We start from the raw sequence: 22,177 nt of genomic DNA, 5'->3' as shown, positions 1-22,177 counted from the left end.
TTGGTGAAGATCGGATGAAAACTATTTGAATTAGAGAGTGGACACTGTTATGGACGCCGCCGCCCTCCAAGGGTGAAACTATAACACGTCCCGTTTTTTCAAAACCGGCGTATAAAAATAAATAATATCCCTCACAGGGTTCAGGTCACACAATTAACTTATAGACAATAGGCTATACTTAATTCATTCGCTTCAAACTGTTTCTCTTGACAGATAACAAATGTTCAATCAAATTTTCATTCAAGATCTTGTCACTTCATTAGGTTACAAATTTGAAATATACTAAAATTTGCCTTCATTATGGAAACTTCTATTTTCCAAGCATGCCTTCCACTTCCTTGAGCTGACTTCGTTGAGTTCATGATTAGCAGATGCAATCTGTGAGATTTACTTATAAATAACTCTAAAATAAGTGATTGTTACCCAAAAAATAAAAAAATATAAATTCTTTTGTCTAATTACACACTTTTACATACATAAATGTGACACACGCATAAAGGCCCATAACCATCCAATCAAAATATTCAGAAATAGAGGTGCTCATTATACTAACAGTAATGACTAAGTTTGTATACATGTATGTTTTTTCAACTATGTTTTGCAAAATATTCTCATGCAAACCAGGGTTTCCAATTTAATAAGCCACATGTACATTGCATGTAACAGGGGTAAGACAATGCTAACAAGAAATGTGGTTGTCAGAAACACAATGCCCCCTAATGCGCCACTTTGATTATTTTTTTACCTTTGACCTTTAAGGATGACCTTGATCTTTCACCACTCAAAATGTGCAGCTCCATGAGATACACATGCATGCCAAATATCAAGTTGCTACGTTCAATATTGCAAAAGTTATGAAGAAGGTTAAAGTTTTGGTTAAAGTTTTTGAATTATTTTTTTGACCTTTGACCTTGAAGGATGACCTTGACTTTGACCTTTCACCAATCAAAATGTGCAGCTACATGAGATACACATGCATGCCAAAAATCAAGTTGCTATGTTCAATATTGCAAAAGTTATGATGAAGGTAAAAGTTTTGGTTAAAGTTTTGGGACACACACACACACACACACACACATGGACACATACAATGACAGACAGGCCAAAAACAATATACCCCCGATCTTTCGATCCGGGGGCATAAAAATAATCCTGGTTGTGTTTTTCAAGCAATCTAGCTAAAACAAACAGGTTTAATAAAATAGAAAGATTAACTAAAATGAACATACCAGTTATATAGGGCTATAACTATCATATTGAGTATGTCAGCACAAAATCGTGTCATTAGTTGCTAAAAGATACAGAAAGCATTATATGGGAAAGTGCATGTGTTGACCTCCTTTTTTTGTTACTTTATTTGTACATAAAAGTCTTGTCAAGCATACACAAGTTAGTGATTTAAAGTCATACCATTGGTGAGCCTATCAGCTTAATTTTACTCTCTTTTCCAGTCTATGGTTGCTTGATGTGGCGACTGCTGAAGTGGCTCAGCAAAGCGTCTTCGTTGGAGCAAACAACCCTGCATTCTGGACACCGATTGTGCACCTCCTTTAAATATAAAACTTTAAAAAATTTAAAAAAAAATATTTTTTTTAAGGGCAGGGGGGGCCCTAGGAAGGTCAGGGCGGAGGTTCGGGAGGGCAGGGCGGGGCGCCCTTCGATTTAGGCCTAGCTGGAGCACTGGTATTGCACGGGTGGAATCCATTGTGGTATTCAGGTAAGTGTTGTTTTGTCAAAGTATTAATAAAATCTTATCATAAATAAAGAAGTTATGTGAATTTAAGCAAAATGTCCAATTCTCAAAGTAAAAAAGGGGCCATAATTCTATCAAAATGCTTGATTCAGTGGTCTAATCTTGTTTATAGGTTGGGGTCATGTTGGAAAACAAGTATGCACAATATAATAGCAATATGTCAAAGAACATAGGAAATATTTGGGGTAGTACGCAAACTTTAACATAGATTTATCAATAATATGCATATTCTGAGTATAAAAGGGGCCGTAATTCTATCAAAATGCTTGATTAAGTGGTCTGCTCTTGTTTGTAGGTTAAAGGTCATGTTGGTAAACAAGTATGCAATATAACAAAGCAATATGTTAAAGGACATAGGAAATATTTGGGGTAGTATGCACAATTTAACATAGATTTATCAATAATATGCATATTCTAAGTATAAAAGAGGCAATAATTCTGTCAAAATGCTTGATACAGTGGTCTGCTCTTGTTTATAGGTTGGGATCATGTTGGTAAACAAGTATGCAAAATATGAAAGCAATATGTCAATGGACATTGAAAATATTTGAAGTAGTACGCAAACTTTAACATTTGCACGCTCACGGAAACGCCAACGCCGGGGTGAGTAGGATAGCTCCACTATATATATTTCATATATAATAGTCCAGCTAAAATACAGTCAACAATTAAAGAGTTGTTGTCACTGGGAATGTGATCTTGCATATATCCACTTCATGTTGACAACATATTATTTTCAATTAAATTGTTAAACAAGATCTGTCTCCATAGGATGACGTATGCCCCCAATAAATGCTTTGATAGAAATTATGAGCATTTTTCGAAATCTAAATGCATTTTTTGAACCCTAAACACGGACCCTAAGGTCAAGGTCATGGGGTAAAAATTTGTGTGCATATGGAAAGGCCTTGTCCATGTTCACATGCATATCAAATATGAATGTTACATCTGAAGCGACAAAAGAAGTTATGAGCATTTTTCGAAACCTAAACACAAAGTGTGACGGACGGACAGACAGACATCAGATAAACAGACGGAAGGACAGTGCGATTACTATATGCCCTCCTTCGGCGGCATAAAAAACGTTAATTTAGAAATGCAAAATAAGTCCCAAACTAGAGAGCGGACACCATACTTAATCCTTGAAATGCACTAAGTGACCCTGTGACCTAGTTTTTGACCCGGCATGACCCATATTCGAACATGACCTAGATGTTGTCTTGATACAACTTCTGACCAAGTTTGGTAAAGATCAGATGAAAACTATTTGAATTAGAGAGCGGACAAGAAAAGTGTGACAGACAGACAAACAGTGAGAAAACTATATACCCACTTTTCTTCGAAAGGGGGTATAAAAAATGTGGAGTAAAATATATACAAATGTGTTCTTTTTCTTTGCAGACTGACTTACCTATCAAAATAGTTACATAAACAAATATGTATAATTATATTGTTAATATTATGCGCATAAATAAAACATTTGCTATTTCATGTAAAATTAATTGTAGACAGCAAATAATGAAACAAGAAACCGTTTGAGACGGGTGATGCTCCACAAAGGTTTTTTTGTCACAATATTGCACTATATATTCAGATAAAAGGAAACGTCTTGAGGGGCATAACTTTGGACAAATTAATACAATGGATGGTTTAGGGCCATAACTCTGTAAATAAATCATCTAACCAGAACCCACTAATAACATGCGCATCTCCTCAAGGTAGTTAAGCTTCCCATAAAGCTTCATTGTATTCCAGTCAGTAGTTGGGGAGAAATAGCCCGGACAAGAATTGCACTATATGTACAGTTTATACAAAATTTCAAAGGGCCATAACTCTGTGAAAAATCATCCGACCATAACCGGCTTATAATATGCACATCTCCTGTTGGTAGCGAAGCTTCCCATAAAATTTCATTGAATTCATGTAATAAGTTGCTGAGAAATAGCTCGGACAAGAATTGCACTATATGTACAATGGAAAATTTCAAATTGCCATAACTCTGTGGAAAATCATCCGACAAGAACCAGCTGATAATATGCACATTTCCTTTTGGTAGTGAAGCTTCCCATAAAGTTTCATTGAATTCCCGTAATAAGTTGCTGAGAAATTGCTCGGACAAGAATTGCACTATATGTACAATGGAAAATTTCAAAGGGCCATAACTCTGTGAAAAATCATCCGACCAAAACCCGCTGATAATACGCACATTTCCTCTTGGTAGTGATGCTTCCCATAAAGTTTCATTGAATTCCAGTCATTAGTTGCTGAGAAATAGCCCGGACAAGAATTGCACTATATGTACAGTAAATGGAAAATTTCAAAGGGCCATAACTCTGTGAAAAATCATCGGACCAGAACCCGCTGATAATATGCACATCTCCTCTTGGTAGTAAATCTTCCCATAAAGTTTCATTGAATTCCGGTCATTAATTGCTGAGAAATAGCCCTGACAAGAATTGCACTATATGTACAGTTAATAGAAAATTTAAAAGGGCCATAACTCTGTGACAAATCATCCGACCAGAACCCGCTGATAATATGCACATTTCCTCTTAATAGTGAAGCTTCCCATTAAGTTTCATTGAATTCCGGCCTTTAGTTGCTGAGAATCCAAAAATTGTTCACGGACGGACAGACGGACTGACGAAGCGGCGACTATATGCTCCCCCCCCCAAATTTTTTGGGGGAGCATAAAATGTCAAATTAACATGGATAATAGAAAATATTGTGAAATGCTTTATTTATAAATTAGAAACTAGATAACACTTCTAAAATGATTGCAAGTTTCCATGACTCATTGAGGAATAAACCATGTAAAATGTTAGTTTTGCAAATTTATATAGTTATGGGAAACAACTACATTAAATTTAAATATCAAAGCTTTTTTTACAATTGTATATGTACCGGTAAAACACCGCTTCATTCGTAAGAATGTCATTTGAGCCTAGATGAAGATACAGCTGTTGAACATCCATCTTCCGCAAGTCTCTCAACAATGCATGGCGAAAACGATCACAAGAAAATGTGGCACCTTTGAAAACAGAGTTGGCGAATGTCTGTGTAAATAAATCACAAATACACATGAATGAATACACAAGGAAAATTCATGCTTTGCCTCAAGATTAAAATGAAAAGTTTGCAATTACAATTCCCTACAATCTGTAAAATATTCCACACGCTTAAATAAAATATATAACCATGCAAATTAGTTAGAAAACGCAATGATGCCAATCATTGCACATGATGACATCAGCATAATAAGTTTAACTTTATATTGATGACAAATACTGTAATCATACGAAGCTTAGGACTTGACATTTGAACTGTTTAAGTATAAAGAAATGAAATAATTACATCATTTATAGAAACTATGAGTATCACGTTTAAATGGTGGCATTTCGTGTTTTCTCAAAAATGTTTACAAAAACAGTAAACATTTAAACGACTGTTGATATCAACATAATCCATTTTAGTTCATTACGTTACAATGTTGCAAAACTTATTAAAAGCTGTTAAAAAAAGACTGGTATACATTTGTATCATGTGTGCTAGATGGCTCTTATTCACAACAGCGTAAACATAACAAAACACCATGTACGACCTAGACGTCTTGAATATTTGACACACGTCGGCACAAAGTGCTCGGGAAAATTTTCCAGCTATTTGTTGCATGATCATTCCCCGAATTGTCTTGAACATTTGACGCGCGTCAGCACAACGTGCATGAGGACGTTTTTTCCGACATTTATTCATTCGCATTCATTTTTAATTTAATAAACAGATACTCGTTTTTATGTACATCTTGTTAGGTAGAAAACAATAAAAAATTTACACAGGTGTAGTCTTATTGAAGAAATGTGGGATCAATATTTATTTGTCTTTGTTATAAAATACTACGGCATGTAAGTAGAAAATGTGTACCCAATGACTCAACAACGGCAAGAACAGTTGGTTTAAATATGACGTCATTGCCCAAATGGGTAATGATCTGAATATAACTTCTGGAAATAATCATTAATTTCAGTTTGGAAATGCGATGTCAATGACGCTTTTATAACTGGCATATGGATACCGTTTAAACGGTAACCTTTTGTTTATTTCATTAATCATTTTGTTTTAACGTTTAGAAAAATGTGTACATGTGATACCATTAATAGAAACAAACCTGAAACTGTAATTACTGTTCTATACCATTGTCATTACATATTCTCATCAGAGATTGGCAGGCATTTGACAGCTATATCGTCAGGAAGAATATCCTTAATCCGATGAGCATTGGAGTCCCCAGCAATACGGTTCACTTTTCTCCTGTCTTGGGCACCTGAAAAAATAAAAGGAAAATGCTTCCTGACACAACACTGCATCCTGTTCAAAAGAGCCTGCGTAATAAATCTACTAATTATAAAAAGACAAGTCTTAACAACCCAAATACTACCTTAACAATACTATTGCAACAAGACTAATAAGGACGACTAAACTTGTCTTATGTGTATCTAACTACACAAAAAGAATATAAACAAAACAGATCAATCACGCTTTAATAAAAATAAAGGTCACACAAGTTAAAAAGCACTAGTTTTCAATAATCAATAAGTGTCAAAATTGCAATACACTGGTCAGTGTTCAGTGCAAATATCACTATGAACATGTCAAAAGTGTCAATTATTGCACTAGTGTGTAACACACTGAATGTGTCCAAATGCGCGAAGCACCTGTTTTTTAATAATTAGTATTAAAGTGTCACTCAAAATTGCAATCCACTGGTAAGTGTTCAATCAATGCAAATATCACACAGTCACTATAAACACATCAAAAGTGTCAATTATTGCACTAGTGTAAAACACACTGTAAGTGTCCAAATGCGCGAAGCACGTGTTTTAAATAGATCACAAAATGGGTAATAAAACGCACAGTTGAACTTAAGGTGAAAAGTAAACACAAATCCTTCGTTCACTAACACCGAGTTACTAGGACTAGGTCGCGAAAATGAATGCCACTTTGAATTATACACTTTACAACGTCGAAATACACAAAATCACAATTAAAAGATAGCTATTGCAAGTTCAAAAACAAATCTGAAATATATAAGCGCCGAAATGACTTCTTGATCTCAAAACAATGTCACAAACGTATACAATACCGGATCTCAACCGTTTGAAAGCTCGTGTGCAATCAAAAGGGGAGATTATTCCAACGATGTTTTTTCTTGTTTCTCCATTCGGTACCCCTCGCACGTTATTTGATTACGCTTTCTTCATATATGGTCATATTACACTCATTCATAACGTTTATTTATAGATGTTTGTGTTGTGACATATATGGTTATGATTACCATATAAGGTAAAGACGGCCAGGGACCAGAGTCGCTCTGGCAAATAGCAGGATCTGTCTCAAAGCCAATAAAGCCAAAATGTTCACCCCGTCCTCAAGCATCATCTCATTTTCGTAATTCTTCACCGAGAAAACGTGGTTCTTAGGAAATCTGAAAATATCAGAGGCTTGCTGTACTTTTGTCTCAATAGCAGAGCTCGAGAATACCGTCTCTAATCTGTTAGCTACTTCTTTGTCTTCGATGTCGATTTTTGTCAGGAGGAGTGCCTGTGGTATTTCTATGTAAACAAGAAACAAGGTGAGACTGTGCGAGAAAAAACAACATGACATATGACGTGTTTTGCACGTCCTTATTAACAATATTCGCAAAAAAATATGGTCACATAAAACATAACGATCGCAAGTTTAGCATAAAGAAGTAAAACAAATACCAATCTTCGTGGCTGAAGTCCGAATTATTTTGATTTTGTCCATGACTTTAGGGTCAAGCTTTTGTAGCTTTGATGCATCAACAACAAACACCACACAATGGATCCTGTCTTGTAATCCTGGTTTCGTCACAAAAGCAGGATCGTCAAAAACAATCGGTCTCTCTGCATTGAACTGAATAAAATCAAAAAAACTGGTGAATATCTACCTTTGAACGACAAACGCCCTTCCACTAAAATAAACAATTGTCTTCACAAGTCAGAAAACAGAGTTAACTGAAAAGCTTTGCATTCATGTTTAATTATGAGTTTTTTCCATACGGGATTGACCTCTTGCCTTAAATCTCACGGGAGGATTTTAACAAGTATTATATCCTGATAATATATCTGGGGTTTCATTATTAATATATCTGAGACATATTGAGCTGGCCAAAATAAATGCAAATTTGTACATTATTTATAACTGTTATCATGTATTTCTGTTATAGTCATGAAATGAGTACTGAATTACTAAATACATATGGGACAAGTAAATTAAGAACATCAACACAAATACGACTTTTAGATCCTGGTCTTTTTCAATTAAAATGGAATTATTGTATACTCTTGGTCTTATGTAAGGTAAATAAGAAGGAAGTATTCAGTAGCATGAATGAACCTTGTGCATTGTTCAATACCATCATGTCTGCTTTAATAAATGGGCTTTTAAAAAGTAAAGCAGCTCTAATGGACATGTGTTGCCTAAATACAATTAAGTGACAAAGACTGCCATTGGCCATGCATTCAAAACCGAATTCATACACTAAGATTTTGGTTTATCCGCATGGGTACTGGCTCGTATTACAGCTAACCCCATTCACATGTATTAAATGTTCGCCACAAATTAGAATTTTAAACACAAATTTTCCAAATCTGTTCTGGTTTTATTGGTGATAAGAACAATTTTAACGTGAATACAAAAATGTCAAAGGAAAGCTGTAAGTTCCTAAGTGGAGATTAAGCCGTTATTTCCACATATGCACCCTTGATTATCCTAGAGAAGAGTGCACGTACCTTGTAGTTCTCTGGTATATGACCATTCAACAAGTAGGTGAACTCCATCACGTCAAGACCCAATTCAGGCCCCAGGCCTCTCGTGTCACACAGTCGCAAACGGAGCGTTGATTCTTGTTGATTGCATTTTATTAAATATGGTGTGTACTACAAAAGAAGATCTTCAGAACAAAACGGATACTTAAAGTTCTGTCAATTAAGAATATCATTTTGCGATTAGGTAAATTAAAATCTGTATGCGCCAAACAATACTAATTGCACTCTAAATACTAATATGGTGCGGAAAAAAGCAATCATGTTTCAATGCGAAGTTATGTTGACCTGTTCCAACATGGCTTACCAGATGACTGTTTTGATATAATACATATTTGTTAATGTTGTTAAGTTCGTTGTGCTAAAATACCATTAAACAAGAGATGTGTTTTTCAGAAACACAATGCCCCCTACTGCGCCGCTTTGAAGCCATATATTTGACCTTTGACCTTGAAGAATGACCTTGACCTTTCTCCACTCAAAATGTGCAGCTCCATGAGATACATGTGCATGCCAAATATCAATTTGCTATCTTCAATATCACAAAATTTATGACCAAGGGTTAAGTTTTTGGACAGAATGAGAGTGACAGAATGACACAGTGACAGAATTACAGAGTGACAGAATGACAGATAGACTGGCCAAAAACAATATATCCCCAATCATTCGATACGGGGGCATAATTATATTACTTCCCTTGTATAAATGAAGATGATCTGTGCCTGCTTAATGATATAAAATAGAAATTATCTCCCTTTAAAGCTTGTAACTTCCCTTGGATTTTGTTTTTTTTAACCTTTGACCTTGAAGAATGACCTTGACCTTTCACCACTCAAAATGTGCAGCTCCGTGACACGTGCATGCCAAATATCAAGTTGCTATCTTCAATATTGCAAAAGTTATGGCCAATGTTAAAGTTTTCGGACGGACACAGAGACTGACAGACAGACAGACAGACGGACTGACAGTTCAACTGCTATATGCCACCGTACCGGGGGCATAAAAAGAACACAACACTAAACATACATAATAAACAAGAGCACCGCATAACGGGTGCCACGCTCGGCTACGGGTGCAATTTTGAATAAATGAAAGCTTGTCAGATTTTATTTTTTTAGAGGTCACAGTGACCTTGACCTTTGAACTTGTGACCCCAAAATGGGTGTGGCGTGTAGAACTCATCAAGGTGCATCTACATATGAAGTTTCAAAGTTGTAGGTGGAAGCATTTTGATTTTAGAGCCAATGTTAAGGTTTTAGCACGACGTGGACGGCGGACGGCGGACGTACGGCGGCGGACGTCGGACGACGAGCTGGCTATGACAATACCTTGGGTTTTCTCCGAAAACGCCGAGCTAAAAATGGAATTACAATATTTAATGCATCAACATCACATGTAAATATATAAGCTTTTTGTAAGACTATATTTAATTCATACCGAAGTTGTGATGCTATGTGTTCCATCACCACATATTGCCCTCTGTGTGATTCGTCCTCTGAACATCGAATTGACAGTATTGCAGAAACTGGATTTCCCGGAACCTACTGGGCCAATCAGGACGATGCGATAATCTTGAATCTTCAGACGAGGATTCGGTTTAATAGACTGAACCTCCTGGATAAGCTCCTGTACAAGCTAGATATTACAAATGTTAATGCCTTTATTGGGTATATCGAACTCTTATTGAATACGTCACTTTACTTATAAGGTAATAAGGTTACAAATCGGAAGACAATCAGCGACTATGTGCATGCCTATTAACCGACCTTCTTATTCCACTCAGGTACGTTCCTCCATATATGATGTATGGGTTCTTGTATCGACGGTTTAACTACAACGATCCAGACAGAAACAAATCAATGTAAATTTAATTTGGTAACGTAAAATAGCGATTTTTGCTAGTAAGGCTTTCAAAAAAACTCGTTTTCGTCCTTTTTTCGCCGTTGTTACATATAAAACATATTTGCAATCGTGTTCTTGTTAGTAGATTGGTTTGCTTGGATGGAACATAGGTCCGCTGTAGAGATTATACATTTACTATGAAGATTCTATTTGCGAATTCATATACTTGCAGATAATTAAAAAACTACCACACACAATAAAGTACATGCACAGTCGATGTTTCAACGACTGTGTTATGATGTGGTGGTGGTGGTGGTGGTGGTGGTGACGTTGGCTGTGGTGGTGACAAAAATATCACACTCACTTTTATAACTTACTTGCTACACTGTACACTTCAATATCGGTAGCATGCAAATCTCCATTGTGTACTTGTTGCCAGCTTGATACACCTGAAAAGCTGTAGGTCCTGTTCACGTCGAATGCGCCGTTGAGCAGGAAATTACCTTTGCTGGCATGTATAGTTCCACTAAAAAGACTCATATCATGACCGCATTTCCCACCGAATACTGGGCCATAAAATGAATTCGAAAAGATGCCTTCAGTCGTGCTTGTGTTGTGAAACTTTCTAAAGGTTTCCTTTCCGGAGTATTTGAGTTGAAACAAAAATGCCTTGTCATCCCTTATATATCCGTTAATTTCACCTGCCCAACTGGTGGTTGCATATCCACCAAATACAGAATTACATCTATTGTAAACAACCGTTAGTGTGGCACCTTGATAATCACATTTCTCGTGGAATTTTTCCACAGAACAACCATCTTTTTTCGCGCTGTACAAAAGGGTAAACATTTTGGGCCCTTGACCTATCCACTGCTCAAGTTGGGTCTGATCTGACTTGCTGAGTTGGCCATCCAATCTGAAAGCAAATACCTACCTATAACGATAGCAGTGGCAAACCTATATTATCACTTTCATTTTTATGTACTTGTTCAACATTTTTTGATATAAAGAAGAAATACATAAAACAATATTACTGTAACCATCAATCTGTTTTTAAGTATGTACATTGCTGCAATCAAGCAATATGTCGGAATTAATAAAAACTTTGTTTATTTGTTAAAGCGGGTATATACGATTTTTTATATGTGTTTAATTGTAATATATTGATAAAATATGTTACAATAACATAAAATGGGAAAGAAAAATTATACATTATAGCCGAATTTCATAAAATGCAGCAAAGACAAAAATTAGCGCCCCGAGCCGATTGTGACGTACATATTTTCCTACAATAACCGAAGCATTCGTCTTTGTATTAGGATCGAGGTTAGTGTTCGTGTGTCGTATGAATAGATATCGTTGCGGGAATTCAAATAAACCGTTAAACTTCGCATTTTTTGACACATGTTCTTCTTAACTTTTATTTTAATTTATATTGAAATATATATATAATATTTTTTTACACATTTTATATAAATTTATAAATATTTGACAAAATCGTATATACCCGCTTTAAGGAATCGTTGAGTATCAGAGCAAACTTGTCCAATCTTATAACTTAATTAACCAATTGTTTATCGTCTGTATTTTAGTATACATTTGTATTGTAAATACAAAAAATATTCATGTTTGTAGACGTTTATTTTCTGCGCATAAACATGTTGACATTTATCAATACCAACTACATGTGATGTTGAAAATGTACATTGTGCACGTCAAATAAAACTTACGAAGTACATAAAAATGAAATTTGGACACTCACGCTAAGTGATAATATAGGTTTGCCACTGCTATCGTTATGGGTAGGTCCGTCCGTCCGTCCTTCCGCCCGCCCCGCCCCGCCCGTCCTCCCTCTGCCCCCCCCCCCGCGCCCGTCCGTCCCTCTGTCTGTCTGTTAAATAACCGGTGTCCATTTTACTATGAACATATTTTTTATCTATTTATTTTGTATTTAATTATGAATACATTTTTGATTCCAACCTCTTTATTTTAGCTCGATTGCATTTAAAGTACTAACTACTTATTTGAAAGTTCGTTTCCTGGGCCTAGAACCAGTACTTGGTGTCTTTGAAGGAGATATTAAGAAAGTTCTACAGTGGGGATCGAACCTGTGACCTCCTTGTCGTTAGACGGACACCATACCCATTACGCGACAGCGACCTTTATTACACCACGTCGACCTTATTTATATCTTTATTTATATATTTATGTATTATTTATTAAGTTAGTAATGTTAATACTATTATATATTTATTTATTTATTATCATTAACTAATTGATTGATTTATCAATTGATTGATTGATTGATTGATTGATTGATTGAATGAGACTAAACCATTTTTGTACATTTGATTCATTTAAGCATGCAAATGTACATAATTCTACGTCAATCCAATGCTCCCGATGCATATAATTATCGCCAAAATATAGGCCCTTCCACTTCTTTGGGAACAATAGAGGAATATTAAGAATACATTGTGCAGTATCGCTATTTATAGGCAAATATTCAACTCTACGTACATTTTTTAACAAAAGCAAACATTTAGTCTCTTGGTGTTGATAGTATTGTTCTTGTTATTACACATTTAGTAACTTACATTTGTCAATCTTATTAAGACAGTAAATGTCTATATCTTCAAAGCTAGACAAAAAAGGCCCTTTGCTGTTAAAGACACATGAGCGAGAAGATCGACTACAATCGACAAGGTTATCTCGCTGTACAACCATATTTCGTTTTACACACTCCATACATTGCAACAATGTGGTATTGTATTCACATAACCTACCAAATATCTGATCCTTATCTATTGTTGACGAATACACGGATAGAGATTTGGTAAGTTTAAAATAGTGGGTAAAATTAGACACTTTGAAAAGTTCGGGAAGCTATATTGCAATCAGCATTTGAAATAAATTAAAATAAAATGTATGGGCTAATTTAAATTATTTATATTCCTAAATGCAACAAGTTCTTGAGATATTAAATATTATGTTTTGATTATGAATATGTTATTCCAAATATAAAATTTGCACTTTTGTCTTTGTGGTAAAATATCAGAACAATAATTCTAGTACAATACAAAAACATGTGTTAAAAGACAATCAAAACAACTTTGAGATCAGATTAAAAGGGCCTTTTCACGTTTTGGAAAATTGACAACATTTAAAAAAATTGTTTCAGATTGACACATTTTCCAGGGCTCTCGGAAACGCTTAATCAAGCGTATTTGTACGATAAATTTGAAAAATGACCTTTATTGGAAGCCGATTGAGAGTCCCCAGGATAAATCTTTTTGAATAACTGGGTTCTTCAAGTCAATCCATTAACAAATAAAGCCTGTAAACTACCTCCTATTTAACTCAAGCAAACGCAATTACATTTGTTTAATAACTGGGTTCTTCAAGTCAATCCATTAACAAACAAAACCTGTTAACTGCCTCCTATTTAAACTCAAACAAACATAATTAATTTCCTCACACCTATTTAACATGGAATAAATCAAGTGCAGTAATGTTTCTAAATTTTCCGATAATATCCCACATCCCATCCTCTAGGGAGCTAAGCCCTGATGCTTTATCTGACAGTAGGAGCATGCTTCCAGTAATATAGTATTAATTGACGCCTTTGAAATAGCCACTTGCTGATGTGTTACAAATTTACAGTTTTAACTTCCTAGAAACTTGCCCCAACTGGGTATTCACATCAAAGACCTTTTTATGTCTGCTGACACCATTCACAACTTGCAGTTTTTTAGGCATAGGTTTAATTCATGCCATCCAGTAACACTTTTGGTTTTATTGGTGTTTAAAATGGAAATATCATTGCAAGGTAATGCTAATGTTTTGTTTACAAAAAAGTAAATGAATATGAGTGGGGTGTGTATGTAAATAAAGATAAATAAAAATAAAGATAACATAATTAAGATAAAAACAAGGCTATTGTCAAGCAATATGGTCCCCTACCGGCTCCACCATTGTCAGAAATTCCACCATTTTCTAATATATATTTTTTGGTTGCCATATCAACCACAATTTTTGATGTAGGAGCAAAATGAAATTACGTGCATAATGTCCATATTGCCATCTATCCATGTTGCAAGTTTATGAAAAAATATTAAGAACTTTTAAAGTTATCGCAGGATCCAGAAAAGTGTGACCGAAAGACAGACAATAAAGAGAACGTATTGAGTGGGATTCCTAATGTACATTTTGTATTTGGGTTTTTAATAATGAAACTAACAATTATACTATTTATTATTTTATATTCATTTTTTATTTACAACTGTATATGGATTTTTTTGCTGAAAATGTTTTCTTGATATTTTTCGGCCGGGATTTTCAAGAATCTTTAAATAATTTTAATTAATTGATAATTTAAGGTAAATAACCTTTCATATAATTATACATAATAACCTCTTTGAAAATAAACAACAAACGATGAATGTTTTGACACCCATTTTATTTGAAGTATGCAAAGCCGAAAAATATCAAGAGGGTCCGCTATATACGCTGTCTCGTCATAAAATTAACACCCTGTCTGTGTTATAAACAAGAGCTGTAATCGTTAATTTCTTTAGCTTCAATAATAATTAGCTTAATTGATATGTTTCTAGAACAAAATATTTCAATCTATTCCATAAAAAAATATAATAATTATGTCAAAGGAAATTAAATGGCCGGTATCTAAACAAAAGCATAAGCGCCAAGACCGTAGCATCAGTTTGGTGCGTTAAGACCGCGCAATACTTTCTTCCGTCTTCATTCCTTATTTACTTTCATTTTTAAAACCATTTTTTGTATCGTATACATAATTCTATTCTCCTTAGCAAGATGTAATTTTTAAAACTGAACTCCAAATATTAACGCTACAAATCGGTATAAAGTACGAACGTGTAAACATAGATTCTAAAACTCCAAACGTTCGGAGCGTTATGACCGCGCGCTACTTTCGTGCAAATTCATTCCTTATTTACTTTCATGTTTAAACTCTTTTTTTTTCTATCGCATACAGAATTCTATTCTATTAAGAAGATGTAGTTTTAAAAACTGAACTCCAAATATAAACGCTACAAATCTGTATAAAGTACGACCAAGTTTACCGTAAAAATAGATTCTAAAACGGTATGATATTTGCAAAAGTTAAAGTTATAACTCGCCGGGCTGCCCAAATTAGAAGTAAAACTTCATATATATTTATATATCTGAAAACTACGAAACGTAGGCTTTCAATGATATATAATTTGTCTAGTTCGGCGGAGAAATAAAAGTAAAATTAGAAAAAAGACGTTAGTGGGTACATCAAAATGTCTAACCTCGGCGCTTCGATGTACACTAATCGATAGCTACTGGTCACGTGACAAAGTTACGACAAGGTTAAACGCGCTGGGGAAAAACATAAAATGTTTATTTATCGTGTTTACACCCCAGAAAATCCGATACCTTGTGAGTCGTGTAATACCATAGGGGACAGTGCTGTGTATTTTGGCATGAACTTACATTGGTTAAGTAAATTGGAAAAATTAAAATTTTCAAAGTCCAATTTGAAACAACTGTGTATTAACATTGATAACAAAGGTATTGGCCTACATGTAGAAAAAATCCTGACAAATGTTTTTCTTAAAAAATGAGCGAAATGAGGCTCCCTGAAGTAGAAGATCGGGCAAAACGGGCTATGTTCAGGCATTTAGGGGAGAAAACTGCTTTAATTTGCAAGCCACTACAATAATTAAAGGATTTATACAAACTTGTACATGTCTGCTATAACCTCTCAACAGGGTTTCTCCAGAAAACTATTTATTGTGGAGAAATTTGCGTTGTTAATGACCATGTTGGGAAAACATGGATACCATCTGGGGAAGACCAGGAAACCTTATGTGGGCAGTGACTTTATCATTCTTTTTCAGCCATTTTGTTGCAATTTCTTTGCTTTGTAGAGGCCTATAGTAAGTGTATGTGGGCACATATGCATACAAATGTACTTTTAATGTCTTATATATTATCAAGTTCCTATTTCAACATTCTCGAGTTTTATTTCTTTTTACCAACACTATTTTGGAAAATTTAAAGAAAGACTGGACTGCTTTTTGGCATAAATTGATTGGTTAGGTACATAAAAATGATGTCTTAATAAGTGTATATGGGGGTTGTATGTATAATATTTATGTGGCGTGTTCTGAGACTTTTGGTGCTAATTCGGCAAGCGTCATAATGAGAAAAACTCATTTGAATTCACGTCGCTAAACTTGCGCTTAATTTTGTTTAGATTGCCTAATGTTTTTTGTGATTTTACTGTTTAGCGTATTTAAGTTACATAAAAATCGGCACAGACTGGCCATGGAAGGAATTGTCTATCAAACAAATAGTTGATTTTTACCTTTTAATTTCAATGAGCTGACTGATTTTAATTATTGAGCATTTGCTAAAGTTTTCTATAAGAGATCACATTGACCTTGACCTTTGACCTAGTGACCTAAAAGGCGGTGGGGTGTATATATAAAGCTAATAAGGTTGCATCAATATATGAAGTTTGAAGGTTGTATGTTCATTTGTTCAAAATTTATTTCATAAAAATAAATCGGGCGGACAGACGGACAAAAAATCGGAAGGGACATAACGTTTTGGGACAGGGACGGTCGGGACAAACTGATTTCTATATAGCCCACCCCAAACAGAGTTTTTGGCGGTATAGTAATATGGGGGTGGGCAACACTAGCATTGTGATACAATTGTAATTTTAGCACAAACTGGCAAACAAGTTAGTTATTAAGATAAAACTATCAGCTTTACATATCTAAAGTGAACATTGAATCACCACATTATATATCAAACAAAGGACTCAAGGTTCTGACATGATGTTGGATGAAAGGCAAAGAATATCATAGAACGTATTAAAAAGCATTAAAAGTACATTTGTATGCATATGTGCCCATATACACTTACTATAGGCCTATACAAAGCAAATAAATTGCAACAAAATGGCTGAAAATTAGGTTTTTTGTCACGAAAAAAGAATTATAAAGTCACTGCCCACATAAGGTTTCCTGGTCTTCCCCAGATGGTATCCATGTTTCAGGGCTCTCGGAAACGCTTAATTATGCGTATTTGTACGCATAAATTTGAAAAAGGACGCTTGTTCCGAACCAATCGAGAGTCCCTGGTACGCACGTATTTTGCAATAAAAATATCGAAAATTACGTCATATCAAGCAGCTGAAATGTGCCGAAATTGTCTGCCATTCAAACCCGGACTGGTTTTCAATTTGGTTTTATTGTCAGCATAACCATTCAAACAAAAAGCGAAACCCGGTCTGCATCATAGTGAGCGACCACGCGTGAACTTTTTGTTATGGAAGCGCGCATGCTTGCTGGGCCAATCAATTTCAAGCTCGCTTACACATGAAATGACGTTGTCAAATGAAATGTGAGAATGGGTGGAGCTATCGGATAATATTGGGTCATTCATGATTCATGCGCAGACACTGTATACATTGAATACACAGTTAATATCGTCGTCTGCCTACAAAATAGCGACCGGACGCTAAATTGTATAAAGAGATTAGCAAATGAAAAAAAACAACGTGACAATACCCGTAAATAAATATTTCTAAGCTGACCACTTTTTATCTTTCTACCGAATATTTACCATATTTGAAGTAAAGAGTGGTAATTAAATAATTAGTTCTATGAGGCTAATATAACACCTTTCTGCCGATTGTCGAATTTGGCATTTGATAAAAATTGTGTTGTGTTAATTGTATCATGACCACTGATTAAAATTAGACATTCAAGTAAGGACTAGTGTAATGTGGGTTTTTAATAATAAAACCAATAAGAAAATTATGTTTATTTTGCTGAAAATTTGAAGATGTGTGCTACATGCAAATGGACTCCTACTTTTTCCTTTTGGACTCCTACTTTTTCCTTTTGGACTCCTACTTTTTCCAAGGAAGGAGTCCATGGACTCCAATTTTAAAATCCTAGCAAGAGCCCTAAATGTTTACCCAACATGGTCATTAAAAACGCAAATTTCTCCACAATAAATAGTTTTCTGGAGAAAACCTGCTGAGAGGTTAAGACAGACATGTGAATGTTTGTATAAATCCTTTCATTATTGTAGTGGCTTGCAAATTAAAGCAGTTTTTCACCCCTAAATGCCTGAACATGGCCTGTTTTGCCCAATCTTCTACTTCAGGGAGCCACATTTCGCTCATTTTTTAAGAAAAAAAATGTCAGGATTTTTTCTACATGTAGGCCAATACCTTTGTCATCAATGTTAATACACAGTTGTTTCGAATTGGACTTTGAAAATTTTAATTTTTCCAATTTACTTACCCTATGTAAGTTCATGCCAAAATATACAGCACTGTCCCCTATTGTATTACACGACTCACAAGGTATCGGGTTTCCTGGGGTGGTTAAACTCGCTATAAATCTCTTAATAAAACGGAAATATACTAAAAGTTGTGTTTTTTTGAAAGAGGAATTTATAAGCAACAAGATAAGGTACAAACCCCGGGTACAAACCAATAAAATCCGATGATGAGTTTTTGCATAAAATTGAATTTACTACAGTAAGGGTCAAATACTCGATTCAACTCCTGTCAATATACGCTCCGTGGATACTACGAGGATTGCTTAGATAAAGTATAAAATTCATCACCCATTGTATGAGCGCGGATGGTTGAGTGGTTAAGTGATAGACTTTTACTCCAGGGGTCAGTAGTTTGAGCTTAGTTGAGGGTTACTTTTTTCTTTCTTTAATTTTATTATTGTGCCATTTACTGAAGCTTTTTAGATCCAATGTTAACATTTACACGGCCGTTAATCACGCGCGCCACTTCTTTTTTGCGATGTATTAATCATTTAATACATGAGCCAATGCAACTTCCGAGGTGGCGCTCAGGCCCGGATGTTTTGAAATTTAACGGATAATTTAACAGGGTAATTAGGATTAATATGTTTTTCAACACATGTCGCAATATTGTTATTATAAAAATCGGCCAATGAAGTGCGATTCAGCGATTAAAAATTAATCTTAAACTGTACAGAAACATACAATCACAACCCATTTGGAAACGTGATGACTTTTATAAGTTGTGACATGGTAGAGTTCGTAAAAGCAAATCGGTGTCTTTTGCCTGTGTGACGAGCAAATTCCCTGCTAATTAAAACGCTCATTACATAAAACGATTGCTTTGAACCTGTACAAGTTAATGTGTGCACAAAAACATCGACGTCTAGCCGAACTTATAGATAAATTTGCATTTTTCATAAAGAGATGGAGCCAATGCTGAGGAGGTGGCGCTCAGATTAGGATGTGGCGCCAATGCACATGTATAGCTATTTTAAAGTGAAATGTTTTATATTATGGTTTCTATTATGTTTACAGGACTCACATTATTTTTTGTCAGTCGGCTACTTCAGCACATTTGAGTCGCGTGCATTTTTAATTAGAAAAAAAAGTTTTCTAATAATATATTGATGGATTTAAACTTTCGTCTTTGTAAGATAACAACATTAAACATGTATTATACAAAAATCTAAACGGAAAAAGACCGAGCTATCTTAATTTTGTGGAGTTGATAGTGGGAAAAACAACATAAATGAGCCTAATTAAGATTCGTTGACCTTGGCCTTTTAGTAAATTAAGCATTTGGATAAATGGCCACAAATCATAGTTTCAAGAAGAAGTGTTTTTGTATAATTATTTTGTGAATTATCATACAGTATACACCTTAATTATTTTGATAATGTTGAAAATTAAGTTATTAGTTTGATTTAGTATTACAAATGTTTGGTATACATCGTACACTATGTTTTATTCATGTTGGTGACTTCTTAATTGATTTTATCACTTATTTACATTTATTTAAAAACTGCATCTTATTTATTTTAGAATATTAAATATTATATTACAAATAACATTATCTGTCAAATCTACGTCATTTGATAATGTCATTGCGATACAACTGTAAATTGATACATCCTGCATTGGCGCCACATCCTATCATTAGCGCCACCTCCTAAGCATTGGCTCCATCTCTTTTGGATAAATGGAAAATTATCCTCTACGTCAGCAAGAAGCCAATATTGTGTGCATGCAGCATCTAATGTATGTTGTACGCAATCGTTTGATGCCGTACGCGATTTAATTGGGTGGACATTTTCTTGTCACACAGGAAAAACTCATCGAAATGCTTTTTAAAACTCAACCATGCCACAACTTATAAAGGTTCTCACGTTTTAAAATGGGTTGAGAATGTACGTATCTGTACATTTTTGGACGAATCAATCCTCGCTGAATCGCACTACATTGCTCGATTTTAAAAATAATGCGAATTATGTTGAAAAAACATATAAAACCTACTCACCCTATAAAATTGTCCATGAAATTTCAAAACATCCGGGCCTGAGCGCCACCTTGGAAGTAACGTTGGCTCATTTATTAATGCATCGCAAAAAAAGAGGTGGCGCGCGTGATTAACGGCTGTGATTTATCAATATAAAGCATTTAATGATAAAATTCATTTCATGCCAAAATCTGTGAAAAGGCACCTTTAAATCTTAAATAACAATCTTGTCACAAAGACGTGTATATATGTTTCTCAATCTTCATCCCTTAAATTACAGGGCTCCTGAAGCTTCGAAACACTTTTGACTTATCTGACACACTTTGACTAATCAATGAGTCTTGTGACTGGGTAGAACCATTACTTGGGAAAATCTTAAGAGCAGCCCCCGAAGTGGGGATTGATTCCGTGACCTCCCGATCGCAACGCGGACACCATATCCACTTCACTACGGCGATGTCTTTCTGATTTTCAATGTTGGAAAAATTATATCCATTTCTAATAATTTACTTTCACTTTCGTTTTTAATGTTCATCTAAAATATCGGCATATTATGTACAAGTTTTATAAAATGGTGTGCAATACTGCTACCTTGTCGTGCCAGACATACCTATATACTCCAGCAGAAATCGGTTAATACCATTCTTGTTAAAACTCAAAATAATTGCATGTCTCACCTGAAAACGGTCGATTCGCTGTTGTTGTTGTGCGTTAGCTATAAAAAAAGGCTACATACAACTATAAAACAAAGTTTAACAATTGTGTATAAAGGAATCTGTGTCACACACTGCACGTAATGATATACTAGTGTTTGCTTATATCAGGATTAAGGTATGAATTGTATTAATATTATATTACCGTTCAGTTCTTGAGAAATTATTAAATCCGTCTACATTCACATTTCAAAGCACTTTAACTTTCGGCTTACTTTAGAGTTTTTATGTGTAAACTTATCAATCTCAATTTCTTCTTCTTCTTCCAGTAATATACAGGTCCCCTCTGGGGCAGTTACGTACATGGGGGTTTATGTACAGGGACGTGTGCACGGCGCGCAACTATATACAGTGCTGATTAAAAGGTTAAAAACATCTGCCTCTCGGGCCTACCGCTGCGCCGACAGGCCCCTCTTGAAGGCCTCTACGCTGTCAGCTATGGTGCCCGGCGATGGGTGCTGGTTCCACAGTCTGATGGCGGAGGGGAAGAAGGAGTACTTGTAGACGTCTGTCCGACAGAAGGGTAGCAAGAAGCGTGTGCAGTTGCCCCTTGTGCTTGTGGTAGTCGGGTGGAAGAAGGTCTCTGGTTGGATGTCAATGAGGAAGTGTGTTATTCTTTACACCATTACAAGTTTGGCATTGGAGCGTCGTACGGCAAGGGGCTGCCACCCAAGGT

General features: G+C 35.2%; 1 protein-coding gene across 1 annotated transcript; it reads right to left on the bottom strand.

The window, feature by feature from the left end:
* Nucleotides 1-5,863: 5,863 nt before the first annotated feature.
* LOC127837680 (interferon-induced protein 44-like) lies at nt 5,864-21,501 on the bottom strand. Its single transcript, XM_052364941.1, has 8 exons — nt 21,466-21,501; nt 10,818-11,356; nt 10,365-10,429; nt 10,036-10,233; nt 8,566-8,712; nt 7,516-7,687; nt 6,894-7,362; nt 5,864-6,074 (listed from the first exon to the last, which is right to left on the bottom strand). The coding sequence occupies exons 2-7, from the start codon at nt 11,287-11,289 to the stop codon at nt 7,082-7,084; spliced, it is 1,335 nt and encodes a 444-aa protein (XP_052220901.1). The 5' UTR covers nt 11,290-11,356; nt 21,466-21,501; the 3' UTR covers nt 5,864-6,074; nt 6,894-7,081.
* Between the last annotated feature and the right edge of the window lie 676 nt (nt 21,502-22,177).

Source organism: Dreissena polymorpha, chromosome 7 (genome assembly GCF_020536995.1).
Source record: "Dreissena polymorpha isolate Duluth1 chromosome 7, UMN_Dpol_1.0, whole genome shotgun sequence".
Taxonomy (NCBI): Eukaryota; Metazoa; Mollusca; class Bivalvia; order Myida; family Dreissenidae; genus Dreissena; species Dreissena polymorpha.
Note: the sequence above shows the minus strand (reverse complement) of the source record. Positions and strands in the feature narration are given on the sequence as shown.

Excerpts from the sequence above, each read along its gene's own strand:
- LOC127837680 (XM_052364941.1), bottom strand. The coding sequence starts at position 11,289 with ATGTTTACCCTTTTGTACAGCGCGAAAAAAGATGGTTGTTCTGTGGAA. Across the intron at positions 10,234-10,364 it reads TACCTGAGTGGAATAAGAAG|CTTGTACAGGAGCTTATCCA; the intron begins GTCGGTTAATAG and ends TGTAATATCTAG. Across the intron at positions 8,713-10,035 it reads CACATAGCATCACAACTTCG|TACACACCATATTTAATAAA; the intron begins GTATGAATTAAA and ends CTTCTTTTGTAG.